A 17,651-nucleotide genomic window follows, 5' to 3' on the forward strand; every position below is an offset into this window, starting at 1 on the left:
CCCCACCCCCCACTGAATATGCAGTTGTTTAGGAGCTGAATAATTAATATTTGGCAGTAGTTTCTATGTACAGTATGCTCTTAATGGATAGGGTTGATTTAAAGTGCAAGTTTTAGATAAAGTGGAGGGGATTGAAACATCTGTTAAGTTTTTTTATTGCTTTCTGTGTCAATGTTATGGAGATTTACTCTCTCTAAATGTGTAGTGACTGTTATCACTGAATGTGGGCCCTGAAAGAAAATCCCAAATTTGAAGTTCTCATCAGAACAGGAATAGATTGGAAATCTTCCAATGGGGACACTAGTTTCCAGTGACCCTGCTGACCACTAGGGACTTCCCTCTCTTTGGAGGGATTTTCTCTCACTTCCATTCATGCCTATCGGACAGGAAGCTGACAAGGCTTACTCTCCCTAACTTTATAAAAAACTATATAAAACGTTTTGGCTTAGTTTTACTCATAGCACAATATTATTTCTCTTCAAACAGTTTTCTATCTGTATATGCAGTAAACCCACAGATATTTAGTGCAAATATGTCATGCAAAGTTACCAATGCAAAACCTTCCTAGTCACTTATACATCCACAATTTCCCATAGCGATGTGAAACATTTGAGTCACTCACCTACTTCTAAATCACACAGTTTCTTGTTCATATGTTGATTTACAAAGATTTCTACAGTAAAAAAAGAAAGCTTCTATGCTTGTCATACTGCCTTGCAGAACAGGCCTATTATATCACGTTATTAGTGTACATCCTAGGTGCAGTGTTCATTAACACCTGCTTTTGAAAAGCTTTGGACCACACTTCATTTTCACTATGCAAACCTAATTTTATTGTGCTGTATTGCCTAGGCAGTGGGAAATCGGTTACAAGTGTGCAGTTAGATATGTCACTCAGATGCATAGACACCACAGCTATTTTTAATAACTGTCTGGTTTTCATGTGAAGTACTTGTGAATGTATGGTTCTTCAAACACACAATCTGCAAATTCAATATCCACAACCCTCGTCAGTTTTCTTGTACCTGCAACTCAACCCTTGAAACCTACTTTTACCATTATCATGTTACCATTGAAGAGAGATTCTCATTTTGCAGAGAGTGTTTTTTAATTTTTGTGGCATCTGCAGAGAGCAGTTAGGATGCAGACAGCCTAAGTGTTTCTTCATTTTAGGAGAGTACCTAACCTTAGGTTGTTTACTGCTTCTTCCAGCTGCTGAGTAATGAATATTTATATGCCTAGCCAATCACTAAGGAGTTGGTCCTAGTAATGTGAGGCAGGAAGATGATAAATATTTAGGACAAACTTTCCATAATGTTCTAAGTTCCCGGGGCTTCTGCTCATAGTGATAGTGCGCTGAACTCTGATACCGTTGGAGTTAGACCTAACAGGTTATGTGTTGGAGGCGTGTCTCCTTCTAGGAGACTACTATAATATACTGACCCACAAAAGGAAAACTACTTTAGCCTTGGGGAGACACCTGCTGCTGCCACCATCTCTTACAGAGAGATAGTGAGTGACCGTAGGAGAAGTTAACATAGTCACTTTCTCACATCTCCTTAGAATCTGCCACTATGGTACCACTTACAGACCTTGGTCTGTACACACCTTTGTCCCTACATAACCATGATAACCAGAGGTCTGTAGGGAACACAGAATATATTTGAAGATGATCTACAAAAAGAAAAAGTAGTTTAGCTTTGAGGCGGCACCTGCTGTTGCCCCTCCCCCCCCCCACACACACTTACAGAGAGGTGGTGAGTAGACATGTGCACCAGCAAAAAATATGTTTAGTTTCGTTTTTCGGGTCCGAAATTAAATTAGTTTCGGACGAAATTCGTTTATGAAAAAAAAAAAACTTTATCCATTACGTGGCCTGGCGTGGAATTGAACCTGCAACCTTAGCAATGGGAAGCCTGTCCTCTATCCACTACTCTATAGCCTCTGTACTGTGCATGGAAGCATTTGATATATATGAATGCAATATGTAGCATTTGACAGTTGAGAATGTCAAATGTGCGGAGTGAGCCGTGACGTCATGGCTCGTTCCGCCCATCTGTTGACACAGACTGAATGTCATTTTTTTGCGGCTGGTTTTCGTCATTTTCGGTTGGTCGTCTGCGGAGGGACTTTTTTTATTTCGGCGGGTCGGCGGGGGTCCTGCATCCTGATCCTGACTCTGGATTACATCGATGGAGCCATTTTTCTTTTATTAAAGAAATTGTCAAAAATTGACTGTTTGTTTTTTTTTCAATTAAAGGATTTTGTCAAAAGTCTGGACTTTTTACTAACTATTTGATTTAACCCTTACTCATTCACATGGGGGGGGCGGCATCTGGGTGCCCCCTTATTTAAAGGGGTCCCCCGATGCAAATAAGCTCCCTTGCCCACAGACCCCCACAACCACCGGGTCAGGGTTGTGGGGAAGAGGCCCTTGTCCCCATCGGCACAGGGACACCCTCCCAACGCCGAGGGCACGTGGCCTGGTAAGGCTCAGGGAGGGGGGGCGCTCGATCGTCCCCCCCCTTTCCTGCTCTGCCGGGCTTGTGCTTGGATCAAGGGTCTGTAGGACTGTTAGGGGGGACCCCACGTTTTTCCCCCCATTTTTTGGGGCTGGGGTTCCCCTTTAAAATTCCTACCAGACCTTAAGGGTCTGGTATGGATTTTGGGGGGAACCCCACGCACTTTTTTTTGTTGTTATAAGGAGGGGGGGTGTCCCTCCTAACATTCCTACCAGACCTAAAGGGTCTGGTATGAATTGGGGGGAAACCTCACGCTTTTTTTTTTCCATCTTCTGCAGACTGTAAAAAAAAAAATCATTTTGCTGCAACAGAATTCGTCCAATAATGAATTTCGTTGCATCAAAATGACATTAAGGGGAACAAAAATGACTTTTTTTTACAAAAGCAAAGGAAAAAAAAAAAACTTTATTCATTACTCGTCCGGGCGTGGATTTGAACCTGCGACATTAATGTAATTTTGCTGCAACGAAATTCGTCCAATAACGAATTTCGGGAAATCGGGAATTTGGGATTTGTTTGCATTCGTCTTAGCTGTAATTCGGAATTCGGATGCATCCGAATCTCCGAAAATTCGTCCGAATTTCGGAACGAACCGAATCGCACATGTCTAGTGGTGAGTGAGTGTGGGAGCAGTTAACACAGGAACTTTTTCACCTCACCTCTCCTCTCATAGGATCTCCTACCAAGGTACCACTTAAGGTCCCCACACACCTTACGATAATCGTACGATAATCGCGGGAAATCCCGCGATCGTACGATTATCGTAAGGTGTGTGGAAGCCGTGCGACCTCTACTACTGTAAGGTCGCACGACTTTAAACTTACGGACATGTTCGAAAACCCGCCGAGCATCGTACGATGTTCGGCGGGTTTGTGGAATATCCGTACGATAAAAGCCGTACGGGCCGGTGTGCGCAAGCGCACACTGCCCGTTCGGCATTGCGGTCATCGGAAGCCCGCCCCTCAGGGGCCGTGGCTTGCGATCATCGTAAGTACGATCTGCCTATGCAAGATAGGCAGATCGTACGTTTTTTTAAGTACCTTACAACCATCGCAAGACAAAAGTCTTGCGATGGTTGTAAGGTGTGTGCCCAGCCTTACAGACTTACAGACTTTGGTTCCTATGGAACCAAAGGTCTGTGAGTTTGCTATTGACCAGCACAGTATGGGGGAACAAAGAAAGTATTTGAAGTTAGAAGACAGTTTGAATTTTCAACTGTAGCAAACTTTTTTTGCTTTGCATAGAATATGTTAGCTTATTTTTTTCTGTCTGAGCACTATTGGGGACATTTCTTTTCACTTCCTGTCCCAAATGATGCCAGAGGAACTATGAGGAAATCCCCAAAATGAGAAGGAGGAGTCCAGGGCACGGCGGCGGGCAAAGCGGACCTGCACCAACACAATCAACTTGATTGTGTTCAACCTGGCCCGGCCCACCGGGCAAGTGTCCAGTTTGCCCTATGGCCGGTCCGGCCCTGCCTGAGAGCCTGCACAGCCCACCATAGACCCTGCACAGCCCACATGAGAGGTCACCCAGCCCACAATAAAACCTGCACAACCCAACTGAGGGTCCGCACAGTCGACCATAGCCACCTGAGAGTCCATACAGCCCACTACAGACCCTGCATAGCCACCTGAGAGTCCGCACAGCCCACCATAGAACCTGCACTGCCTCCTGAGACCCCGCACAGCCCTCCTGAGACCCCACACACCCACTTGAGATCCTCCACTGGAGACATCAGGCCGGCACCCCAGAGCAGCACAGAGTATGTAGCTTCATATTATTATGCATTGGTTTATACTGATTTGCTGGGATTTGTAGTCCTCTATACCCGGCTGTTATTCGGCATTGCAGTCCTTTCTAAGTCATGGTATTATTCTGCATTGCTGTATAATGTATTGCTGGGATTTGTAGTCCTCTATAGCCGGTGGTATTATTGTGCATTGCTGTAAAATGTATTGGTGAGATTTGTAGTCCTCTATAGCTGGTAGCATTGTGCATTATTGAATAATTTATTCCTGAGATTTGTAGTCCCTCCACAGCTTGGAGTCAGTGGCAGGGATGCAGCATTTGCAGCTGGGACCACCCCCCGGCACTTCATCACTGTCCTAAAATCATTCATCTGTATTGTTTAAGAAAAACTGTCAAATGACACCGCAAAAAAAGTATTGGTAATTGGTATCAGCGAGTACCTAAGAAAAAATATCAGTACTCGTACTCAGTCCGGAAAAAATGGTATTGTGCATCCCTAGCGACAACACTGGAACACTGGAAAAGAGCTGTCATGCTATAACAGGAAGTGCATAAACAAAGACTTTCATGGCAGGATCACCAGGTATTATTTTAGAAAAGATTTCGGATTCTTACCTGGCAAGTGTCATCTTTACGCTTTTTAAGTGGTCCTGCGCATATCATACTGCTGATTATTGTCTCTTTTGGCTTAGCCGTACTGTAAGCTTTGCTGCAGACTTTATTGTCTACAATGGTCAGATTAACCTCACGTAGGACATCAGATAGTTTCTTGTTTTTTGGGTCAGTGACCCCCCACCCTGCAGTGCTGCACTGGGCTTTGGGCTTCACATTCTCTTCTTGATTTGGTAGTGGCAGGATTGACACAAACTTATTTAACTTGGCAGGTTTCTCCAGCTGTAAACAAAATAAAAACATTTACTGTTTTTGTATTCTTGATGTATAACTTTGTATTATTCAAGAAATTTCAGGAGAAAGTTACTGAACCAATACCTTAACCACCTATTAGGGGCGAATAACTAAACTAGGTTTCTCATAAAAATATTCAGTTCACACACTTAAAGGAAAACCAGAGGATTAAGAAAAAAAAAAAAAATCCCCCCTTCCCTGTGTATAGATAAAAATAGCGTCAGGGTGTACTAACTTGCCACCACCTGCAGCTGTTCACAGGCCTTTTGCATGTAATTGCACATGCTGCGATTAGTTGGGGACAGTTGCACATGGACGCAGACCGATTGCATCTAGGTGCAATTGTCCACAGGTAACCGCAGCATCTGCAATTTCATGCGAACGGCCTGTGAGCAGCTGCAGGCAGTTGCAGTGTCTCTCGCCCACAGAAGATTGCATGAGATTCATGGAGGAATTTGTCAGACACATGCGATCGGCCAAATTCACAAGTGTGAATGGGGCTTTAAGCTGAACTCCACGCAATTAGCTAAATAGACAACTGAAATACATAGGGTTTCAATTTCTGTCAATCCAGTCCTGGGATTTATGCAGTCCTACAGGATCACAAATGCAATGGACAGACAATTCCCTCAGCCCTGAGTCTGCACAAGGTACCAACCTTCAGTTATGGAGCTAGGGTTGCCACCTTTTCTTCTGTCTCAGTGCGTAAAAATAAAGTGTTTCTAGGTGTCTCAGTGTGTAAAAATAAAGTTAACACAGGAACTTTCTCACCTCTCCTCTCGTAGGATCTCCTACCAAGGTACCACTTACAGACCTACAGACTTTGGTTCCTATGGAACCAAAGGTCTGTGAGTTTGCTATTGACCAGCACAGTATGGGGGAACAAAGAAGGTATTTGAAGTTAGAAGACAGTTTGAATTTTCAACCGTAGCAAACTTTTTTTGCTTTGCATAGAGTATGTTAGCTTATTTTTTTCTGTCTGAGCACTATTGGGGACATTTCCTTTCACTTCCTGTCCCAAATGATGCCAGGGGAACTATGAAGAAATCCCCAAAATGAGGAGGAGGAGTCCAGGGCACGGCGGCGGGCAAAGAGGACCGGCCCGAACACAATCAACTTGATTGTGTTCAACCTGGCCCGGCCCACCGGGCAAGTGTCCAGTTTGCCATATGGCCAGTCTGGCCCTGCCTGAGAGCCTGCACAGCCCTCAGTGTGAACAGCCTGCACAGCCCTGCACAGCACAGCCCGCCGCCGTGCCCTGGACTCCTCCTCCTCATTTTGGTGATTTCATCATTCTTTATTTTTACACACTGAGACACCTAGAAACACTTGGTTAAAAGTCACCTCCTAACCGTACACATGTTCATTTACTAGTACAGTGCCGTGTTTTTCATTGATTAACGGTACTTGCATTCATGTGGTCTTTTTATGACTTATAGTCCACAAACACAAATATATGGTTATTTGATTCACCTACTAGCGCTGTTAATTCAGTTAATTCAGTTTAAATATGTTTCATTTTACACTTTAAAAATGGGTGTAACGTGAAACATGATCATAAAGGTAGAGCATTCTTTTAATGAAGGCTGTAGTTTTAAACATGTTGTTAATTCATTTTAAAATGACATGGACATATTAAAGCTTAGGCGAGATTTTAGTGATTGGTTTTCATTACAAGATAAAAAAAAGCAGCTAATACTCATCTTTCTAATGGGCATAGCAATAGATCTTTGCTGTTTTGGAAATCTGCGGGCATCGCTACTATCTGACACTTCTGGGTGTGTCAGATACCTTAGCCCCTCTGGGTGGCGTACTGGTCGCACACTGTTACCTACTACAGGACCCTTTAATTCTGTAATTAAAGGGCCATTGTATGCTGCTAATAACAAAAGATGTACATGCAAGTAATGGGATAAATGTTATTATTCTTACCTGTAACAGTTGAAGGTCATTTATCTTTGTTTCCCAGTCAAAACAAGGGTGTTTAATAGCACGTCTAACTTTGATTATCTGCTGCTGGTTTGTATTGACAGTCAGTGAGTGAGCACCCAGGACAGCCTTTGTCGAATTTCCACTAAAAGCAAAACATTTTGGGTTACTTGAAGGGAATTAAAAGTTCTTTTAAAATTTATTTTTTTCAACACATGAACATGGTCAGAAAAGTTAAACCTGTAACAAACCTGGACAATTAAAACAACAAATGAAAATATGAAACAAAAATACTTGCGCTTATAGTGAAAAACACTGGTCAAAAGGATCAGCAGACGTGGAAATGAATCAGGGTTAGTGAATTTAAATTCAAGGAGGTCCTGTGGGCAAAATTTCCGAATCGCATTTGGGATAGAACAGTCACGCAGTCTGTGTACAGACGTAATTTAGGCTGCATTAACACTAGCAGCTGTGCTACAATGCACAGCTGTTGGTGTGGTAGGCACAGTGCTGATGCACTGATCCCGATGCATTGCACTTTTTAAAAATCTTTTCTTAGTACTTAGGGGTCTATTCACGAAGCTGCCGAAGGATCTGGCCGTAGAAGCTTTCATTAAGCTCTATGGGCACAGCATGCTGTGATGTTGTACCACACTGTTGCCAGCTTCACTAAAAAAAGTTAAGCATCCATCAGAGTGACCCCTTACATTGCTTGTCCCCATCAGAGTGCCTTGTTATTTTAGTTTTTAAGGTAAGGGGGCACTCTAATGGGGGCATCTAATGTAAGGGGGCACTCCAATGAGAACAACTAATAATTATCTCACTCTGATTTTATTAAAGTAAACATATCAATAAATACAAGTCTGCATTCATAAATCACTTCAATGTCCCAATATATAGTATTATTATTATTATTAATATGTTTTTATAATTAAAAAGCAGTCATTGAGCTCTAGTCCAGTGGCTAGGTCAAGAGGAGCATTCTGTCTTCAGTCAGTGCAGGCAAGAGAAAAAATACCCTTAGTCTCTTTCCCAACATTTAGGTTTAGTCTCTAGGTTGGTGCTAGACATTTATTTTTGGAAAAGAAAAAAGATAGGAAGGGAGGGGGGAAAGAAAGGAAGAACTAAAGGAACCAATGAAACCACAAAGCTACTAATCCCTCAATAGTTATCTCTCGTCTTGACTATTGCAACTCCCTCCTCATTGGCATACCTCTACACAGGCTATCCCCCCTTCAATCTATCATGAATGCTGCTGATAGACTAATCTACCTTACCAACCGCTCAGTGTCTGCACCCCCTCTGCTAATTTCTCCCCTGCTTTCAATTGCCCAAATAATGAAATTAAAAATATTGACAACCACTTACAAAGCCTCCACAACTCTGCCCCTAACATCTCCCACTATGTCTCAAAATATCACCAAAAAAGACCTCTCCGCTCCTCCCAAGACCTGTTTTCTTGCTCCCTCGTCAACTTCTTACATACTCACCTCCAGGACTTCTACAGAGCCTCTCCCATCTTCTGGAACTTCCTATCCCAGACTCTTCATCAATAAGCTACTCTGTCTGCCTTCTTCTATTGTAAAGTGCTGCAAAAACTGTTGGCACCATATAAATCCTGTATATAATAATATGAATCATAATCTAGCAAGCACTGTTGTTCCTTCTGCCAGCCCTTATGTCACTGCAGGGTACGGTGGTGACGTAGGAACCAGTCGGTGGAAACACAGCACTTCAGGGGACCAGGTGTCTGACACTCTTATTCTACAAGCTCCATAGCTCTTGAAAAAAGGGGACAATCAGCAATGCAGGTGGGGAGATAGTTAAGAGATATCTTCCTTACAGAAGGAGTTTTTTCTCAACTTTTCATTTTGTGACAGGGTTGCCTTAAATAAACTACAACATTGAGAATTATCAATTCCAGTAATGGGCACATTTTGCTAGTACATATGATTCTTTTATTTCTTCCTTTCTTCTTCCCTCCCTTCCTTCTTGCACCAAACTTGTAACTTTTGTGCTGTTTGTATGCATTTTGTATAGAAATACAGTTGTTAAATATTTTATATGTAGTCCCCATTCACATCTAAGTGTGAGCGTAACCAAGTGATTTAGAAGGTTTTGTACACTTTTGTTTCTGCAAATTTTCATAGTACAGGAGCAGAATTGTGCAATTTTGGCTCCATAGATTTTAAAAGGGAGCCCCCAAAAACATGTATGAACACTCATTTTATCAAGTGTTTTCCAGGTGTTTTCATAAATGTCTATGGGAACAAAAGTGCTTCATTGTGCACCAAAAGAAGCTAATGTACTTTTTTGAACTTCAAGCTACAAGTGACACATTACTCAGTTATGAATAAGGTCTTATTGTCTCTCTTGGCTACAGTGTCTAAAAAGCTGTAATATAAAATACTTACAAGATACAATGAGCAGCAGTTATCACCCAGTTGGCCTTAATAAGGGCCCCTCCACATGCTCTGTCTCCATCCTTCAGAAAAACCATGTAAGGTCTAGAGTGAGGAACAGCCTCCTTGCCTCCAATTATTTCCACACAAACATCTGCAGATTAAAGTACAATACAGTTATTAAAGAGCAATCCCATGCATTATGTGCAAGCATTCAGCAAGCTGCTAATACAACATAGTAAATACAGCTAAAGTACAAAGTTCGTTAAAGCTAAAAAAATCTGTGTTAATTCCCTGCAGAATAAAATGCACACAGCTCCACAGAGGGTAGTTGATGTGTACTTCCTGAAGACTCTGATACTGAACTTCCCATATCTCTCTGCTTCCTGCAGAGGCAGTAGGGGTGGCAGACAAGGAGGAAGTTCAAGCATCACCATCAGGTGTTTTTCAGGATCGCCATTTTACAGAAGAAAAAGAGTGGAGTGAACCTGTGCACAGTTCAGAGCAGTGCTATGTTGTGTACCCTGAAAAACTTCCGATCAAGACTTAATTTGTGAGTTCACTTTATGATTTTAATAGAAATCATGTGGATATTTTCATATTGTGATAGGAAAAGATGAATATGCGGTAACACTCTGGACACAATCAGAACTGGAATATTATTGTTTCAACATTGTTTAAATATTCCCCTGCAACTGGTCAGTGGTCAAGTAACATTTGTTGCAACTTGTGGCCTAAACATTCCTTTTGTGCCTTAGGCCTCATGGATATGGCAGTTAAAATAATGCAACGCAAAGCATTTTTTGTGTCTGGATCTCAACACGGGTATATTGTTTTCAATGGAGCTATGCACATAGGTACGCAAACATGCTCTGCATTAAGATCCATAACACAAAAACGAAAAATCTGCGTCTAAGGACATAAATCTTATGAGCATACACGTGTAAACACATTGTTATGTGTAAGTGTGTCAATAATGTCCAAAAAATAAAATAACATTGAAAACAGAAAGCAGAAATGAGTGGAATGAGACATTTACGCAGTTTAACACATACATGATTATCTGTCTAAAAGCAAACATTTTACTGATCGTTACCCAGAATTTTTTTTGATCATGAGTACATTTCTTACAGCCTTGTGCATGTAGCCTAAAACAAGCTACAATCAGGAGAAAGACTACAACTTTAAACAGCAATACAATAAAATACATATAGGCTATGAGGAATTTTATGCTGGTCCATAGATGCAATAGTCATACGAAATAGCAAGTACAGTATAATAAAAGTAATAGTGTTCTGTGCAAATAATCGTAAAAACTATACCTATCAATATAAAAATCTATATCAAAAGTGCAAGTAAACAACAAACAGTCACAAAGTCAAGTGTCAAAGTAAAGTTCATAAGATACATTTCCTGAAAATCACGTCAAAAAGTCCCACTCAAAAAGTGGCATACACAGCTTCCGTTCCCTGCTAGGGGTCCAGCACTGTTGAGTGACAATTAGCTGTTTTTTGTTTGCAGTGGACGCATGGCCGAAGAAGAGCTTTCGGTGGTGTAAATGTTAATGTTATGTGACACATACATCTTACATTTCAATGCTAGAACTTTTCTGTCCCTGGAATGCTTCAGAGTTATTTCTCTGATATTTATTTTATGTTGAATGTTCTAGAGTTATTGATCTCATATTTATCTTATGTAATGACACCCAGTGTACTTTGACACTCAGAAAGAGCGACTCTGTTCACTTTGTTATTTACTTGCACTTTTGATATATATCCCGATATTGATCAGTAGTTTTTATGATTTTTTTGCACAGAACGCTATAGCTTTAATGCAATTTGATGTAAACAGTTGCTAGAGTGGTATTATTTTGAGTGTTTTTTGAAAACTCGGGGAGTATACTTGTGAGTACAGAGAGTGTTAAGTATCATTCATAAGCACTATTTCCTGGTATTAAACAGTAATATTGGAAAAATTAAAATAACAGAGAAGTGGAAAGTATACCATATAATACTGAACATATAGTCAATTGACAGTTTTGGAAGAGGAATATATTCTAAATCAGCTTTTCTCAACCTTTTTCTTTAGTCACGGCACCCTGTAAAAGTATACAAAATCTTGAGGCACCCCAGTCTAAAATGTCATAGATTTAAAGGGGGATCCTACGCAAAAATTCACAAAAAAGTAGGTTTCCGCTTCACACCGAACTGCCCCATTCAAATCAAGATTTACCCTCCTTTACATCAGAGTCACCCTTTGTATCAGTAGCCCCCTTCACAACAGGAGCCCCTCTTTCACATCAGAAGCCCCACTTTCATATCAAAGTCCCCCCTTTCACATCCGAGTTCCACTTTTAGATTAGGAGCTCCATTCACATCAGTCTTCATTCCCTCTTCCTATCACACTCTCACTACCATAACATTTTGAGGCAACCCTGAGGAGGCAAGGAGGAACACCAGTATGCCATGGCACCCTGGTTGAGAAAGGTGTTCTAAATAATTCATAAACTGTATGTGTGAAGTAGATAAACACTGTATGACGCTGTATAAAGCAGTACCCTCCTGGTCTGATTGTACAGGCTGAATTCACAATGTTCCATGTGCAGGATACATGATAACACACACGTATGGGTGTGAACTGGCCAATGTAGTTTTCCTTTCAGAACACATAAGCTGTGGCTGATTCACATTTATTAATCTGTTCTGGTAGGAAAATTATACGTGATCACTCACACCTATGGGTCTGCATTTCCATGCTCACTTTAAGGCACACAGAATAGTGTGAATCCAGCATAGTTTTATTCCATGCTTAGGTTTTTTGAGTTTACAAATCAATAAAAAATAAAGCCCAAGTGATACATTTAAGGCCTATTTACACTTTCCGGGTTTTGATGCAAAACTCTTGCATTTTGTGGAATAAAACTGCATGTCAAGTAGAACTTTCATTCTTTCCTATGTGGCTGGTTCACATCTATGTGCATCAATTTAGTGTTAATGATGAAGGGAAACTCTATGGGCCCATTTACACCTACATGTGTGCATTACCATGAGAACTGCGTGCGCACACAACAGTGTAAATCCAGACTTGGGACCCATTTACACAGCACACATACCAATGCACTAAAATACAGGTGTCATGGTTCCTCATAATATAAATGGTGTTTGTTTCCATCTTGGCGCTGCAGTGCACGGTACTTTTAAAAATACAACACCTCTATTTTTTTTAGTGTGTTAATATCAGGATATTAAATCAGGGCTACCCATAAAGCGCGGATCCACATTTTTTACTATATAAGTCAAAGTCAATGCATTAGAAACATATAACGTGTTTTGATGCGTTGGCGACAGGTATTATAAAGCCTTGATCAATGGTTGTTAACTCTGTCTATTCCAAATCCTAATCAATAGCAGCAGCAATAGGAACAGCCATCAGGAACAAGCTCTTACTCTGACATATTTCATGCTAGGCACAGCACATTTTCTAAGAAGGCAATGTGCCTAGCAAGAAATGCATCAGTATCAGAGCCTGTTCATGCTGGCTGTTTAATAAAGTTTATATTGGTGCTATTATTGATTGCTTCAGTGGGAATGAGCCCAGCCAGCACCCGAGAAGTATTTGGGGTAGAGTGGAGCTTTGCCTCACCTGGAGTGGTATGTACTATGTTCAACTGCAAAATGTGCATTACAATGCATAGCAACACGCACGCACAAGAACACAATGACACCTGCCTAACACTACACTACTCCCACTGGGTAGATTTTTCCTCGTCTCCTGTCCCTGTAAGGCTTGTATGAAAACTGGGGTGTTTAGTTGTCATCTGGACACAAAGGCCTGGACAGCAATGAAATCATTATGAGAAGTTCTAACTCTTCCCCACACTACTACAAATATCAAACGTTGTCAAAAGTGCTTTCAGTGCCAATTTCACTTTGCTCCTTCTGTTGGTGACCATCTGGAGAGGGTATATTTCAAAGGTGACACAGATGCAGAAAAACCTTTAAATTGAGAGTCTTTTTTTGCTATTCAGGGCAAAGTAATATATTGATAGCTTCCCCCCTCCACTGCCAGTAGTACTTTCCTACACTCTTTAGTATTCAGGAGCCCTGTGAAATACCTTGTCCTGCATATGCTCGAGCATTCTTCTCTTCTTCCATATTACAGCATTGGGCACTTGAGCAGCCACTGACCAGGCTTGAGTGCTGCCACATGGTCGTAGAGAAAGAGTCCATAGCTATTGGAAGCTACAAGCAGCAGGCCTGGAACTAACACAAGGTATCATGCTATTTTTGCTGGTTTTTAATGTACCTGCTGAAATTAGGCCAGTGTATGGGGCTCTCTGCTTTCTTTCAGCCTGCATTCCACGATCAGCTGATCGAAGGAGCCTGCTGGAAAATCTCTGTGCGGTCAAAACCGGCAGCCACTCAGGTAACAATACAAACAGCGGCGATTCCTCGATCGACACGCTGTTTGTGTTGATGGAGAAAGCGCGTCAATTTCTTCCGTTCAGCCTGCATGTTGAACAAAAGAAATTGACAGGTGTATGGCCAGCTTTACATGGACCTGATTGTCAAAGTACAGTGTTCCTTTAAATAGCTTTTAACACTTCCCATTCTATTCAATGTAGGAATAAACTTTTTTGGATGAATTTCTGCTTGGACATTGGAGTTTGCTAATCCACCATGGCAAGTACCAAAACATCAAACTGCCTTTATTAAAAAAACAGCAAAATGGTTGCACTGAATTCCTTCTAAAGCAAGGATTTTCCCCTCTGATTACCCTTAGCAATCTAGATTAGCCCTATTGCGTTTGGTATGATTGTGGTAAACACATTAAATGTAAACTTTTGGCTAGAGTAATGATGGGTTATGAATCCTGCCAGCTAACATTTTTGCTAACTGTGTATCACTGAGGAAATTTCCCTTCACTTCCTGTCCCAGAAACGCAATTGGAAGTTAGAGGTAATCTGTCAAAGTGAGTTGTGCCCTAAACAGGTATCCCCATTTCCCACCACTTGTTCCTGGAACAACTCTAAAGTTTTTAATTTCCCCTCACTCTCTCAGTGAAAATGTTCACTAGAACACACTAGATAGGTGACTCTCCCAATGGGGACACAGACAGCTATACAAACTTGACAAAAGGTCTAACCTTTCTCCCCACTATCACAAACTACAAAAAATGGTTTCACCTAAATATACAATTTAAGAGTCAATGATTGAAGCAAATCATTTAGTGATCACTTTAAAGCACTGCAAAACTTGTAGCACTATATAAATAAGTAATAGAATTAAGATAGTATGGAGGGTAGGCTATCATACAACTGACTTCTAGTCCAGTAATCCTAGAAAATAATGCCACTGATAGCCTAACGCAACATAGTACAAAACTGTCATATGCGGATTATAAAAATATATAATACTCTAATTGCATGGCTCCCAAGGTATATGGTATACCTTTTTCATAAAAAAATATATGAGAATGGCATAAGTAGTCCCTTCAGATTGCTTTAGGTTTAATGGTACTGTCAAACAACCGCAGAATGAAAGAAATAACTTTGATGACAAGTTTATGTGAGTCTGTACTTACAGCCACTGATATGCAGGAGGAAAGACACAGCTGAGAGTAAGTAGATATGCCTCATTGTTAGGAATCACTGTAGCAATCTTGAGCTTTCGCACTACAGCCAGAGACTGACTAGATATTTATATATGTGAACAGGTGATGTGGTTTGACTTCTGAGAAATGTTCTACCTCACATGAGGCTTTTTCATTCTATTTTAGTGGTTAGAGACCACCACTGTCTATCACTGTTCAAGGGGAAATAATGATTAACACAGTCATAATACAATTCACAAGAAACACGTTTTCATAATTAATTTCTGAAGTATGGAAAAAAGCCAGAGATGGATGCTGGGGGGCCGAACCATTTATTTGCCAAAAAGGAAACACTTAAAAAATCAGTCCACCCAAAACCGTTCAGGTTTGGATAGATGTATTCAGCCTTATATTGCACTTGCAGGCCTCTTCCAACCTGACATGGCAGTTGCAAGAGGGTCTCATATTCTCTGTTAGGGTTCTCCTTTATTTTACATTATGTTGAACTTAGGAGGAGGTTCAAGGCTTTAGGGTGGTTGATGGCAAAATTAGCTCTTGGCACAGGAGCCCCAGGAATAAAGTGGAAGGCACTAAGTAACTCAGAGCACCAAATTGTATTCATCAGTTTTGGCTGAACTTCCATCCCTGTTTAATAAACTCAATCATTTTATGTGCTGACAAAAATGCTTTCGACATCATTTTGAGACGCTTCTGAGATCATTCAGAAATCATTAACAAATGCATTTGGCCTGAAGTTAAAGTGACAATAAAGTCACACACAGTCCCTCCCCCCCCCATACTCCTTTAAAGGAGAACTATGGGGTTAAGGCTTTTCCCTATAGTTTTCCTTAGGGTAACAGGAGGACACAAACTAGCGTCCTCCCTTCACCCTATGCTCAGTATACCGCGAGCTGCTGCTTGCGGTATACTGAGACGTCGCACCTGAATCGGATCCTGACAATTGTACCGGGATCCGCCCAGCTGCATGACTGACAGCTCGCTCTGCCTATCTAGAGACAGAGCCAGCTGTTCCCGCCCCCTCCCCCGTCCGTTCCGCCAGTCAGCGCTGGTGGATCAGAGCGGGGAATCCAGCCCCTCCCCTATCACGGCAGAGAGCCGTGACAGGATCGAGAGGTGAGCGAACACCGGTAACTGTCCACTCACCTCTCGATCTACTGAGCCGCACTGTGACAGTCCCATTGTCACAGGTCGGCTAAAGCTATGAGGTGAATCCACTCACCTCTCGATCTACTGAGCCGACCTGTGACAGTCTCATTGTCACAGGTCGGCTAGAACTATGAGGTGAGTGAAAAGCACTCACTCATAGTTCTCCTTTAAGGACTTACCTTAAATGATGCCTCTTGATCCGATCTTCTTCTTCTTCTTTCCAGTAGTTTTCAAGAGTTCCTCCAGCGCTGGTGCCAATCTCGGATTCAACGCTAACTGCTGCGTCTTCTGTGTTTCACGGTGTATGTGCGGGTGCACACTGCCGGCTGCGTGCATTGACTTGCACTGTGTCTCTCCTCTTCTCCCGGCCAAAGATCTCTCCTGCGCATGTGCCCGCCCCATGATCCTTCACAGATGCTCCAGAATCCTCAGACCTTCATACGGGAGTAAGTGGCAGAGACACAGGTAAGTTTTTACCTATTTGGTATCTTTTTTTATTTTATTTATTTTAATTTGTTTTTGCATATATCTACTGCTTGCTAGCAGTAGATAAATGCAAAAAAAAAAGATGAATTTTTAATTCTACTTTCACCTCCTTCTGCTTTAAGCAGTCTTTGCATTTCCATAGACTTGCATGGAGAGAGAAGTAGTGTTGACACAAGCAAAAGCCCATTGACAAAGGCCCTAAGAAGAAAGGGTCAGCAAAGCTAATGCACATGTTTGTTAGTGCAGCCTTTTATTTTAAAACATGTATGTGACGGACCGCCTGGTACCCCGACTGGGTACCTCCGTCAGAAATCAGCTTCCTCTCCGCTAGAACCCGAATTTCAGTGTCCTCAGCCCAAACCTGCCTAATTTTTGGACGGAACCAATATATTAGGCCAGAAAGCTAAACTCCTCAATCATCAGACAACACCAATGTTGAGGTGGAAACCAAGAACTGCTTTATTGAAGACCAGCTCAGTATTTATACCGTTCTGGAAGTCTAAAAACATAACATAATCAAACATGAACAGCATGCAAACAGACATCCCCTCCCTGATGCCTTAATGAATGAATAGGGAGAGAGGAGACACATGTGATGGGATTATCTGCTGAGTGTCTATCATGGTAATCTACTCCTCTACACCCGGAGTCAGCTACTCCAAGAGTCAGCTATCTTAATCCCATTATCAACACAATACAACAAAGGGACCAATAAACTGTAACAAGTTCAATGTCCAGAATTATCCCCCTTCAGTGCTGCTGGATTCACAGCCTGCTGCCTATAATGAATTAAGGGTCACTTAAATGTCATGTCAGGGAAAATATGCAGTATTGTCACGCCACACATAAACCTGGTAGAATGGCTCCATGTAACCCCAAGAGGTCTGAGGGGGGT

The 17,651-nt window shown here is 41.7% G+C and overlaps 1 protein-coding gene across 1 annotated transcript in view; it reads right to left on the reverse strand.

Moving 5' to 3' along the window:
• Window positions 1–15,177, reverse strand: part of LOC108802848 (granzyme A-like) — a 15,958-nt gene extending 781 nt beyond the window's left edge. Inside the window, exons 1-4 of the mRNA XM_018574703.1 lie at window positions 15,095–15,177; window positions 9,524–9,665; window positions 7,113–7,254; window positions 4,890–5,168 (exon numbers count right to left, since the gene is read on the reverse strand). Coding sequence (XP_018430205.1) covers window positions 4,890–5,168; window positions 7,113–7,254; window positions 9,524–9,665; window positions 15,095–15,149 — 618 coding nt within the window. The 5' untranslated portion in view covers window positions 15,150–15,177. The remainder of the gene's footprint in view (window positions 1–4,889; window positions 5,169–7,112; window positions 7,255–9,523; window positions 9,666–15,094) is intronic.
• Between the last annotated feature and the right edge of the window lie 2,474 nt (window positions 15,178–17,651).

This window comes from Nanorana parkeri, unplaced genomic scaffold, assembly GCF_000935625.1.
Source record: "Nanorana parkeri isolate BGI_ZX_2015 unplaced genomic scaffold, ASM93562v1 scaffold3172, whole genome shotgun sequence".
Lineage (NCBI taxonomy): Eukaryota > Metazoa > Chordata > Amphibia > Anura > Dicroglossidae > Nanorana > Nanorana parkeri.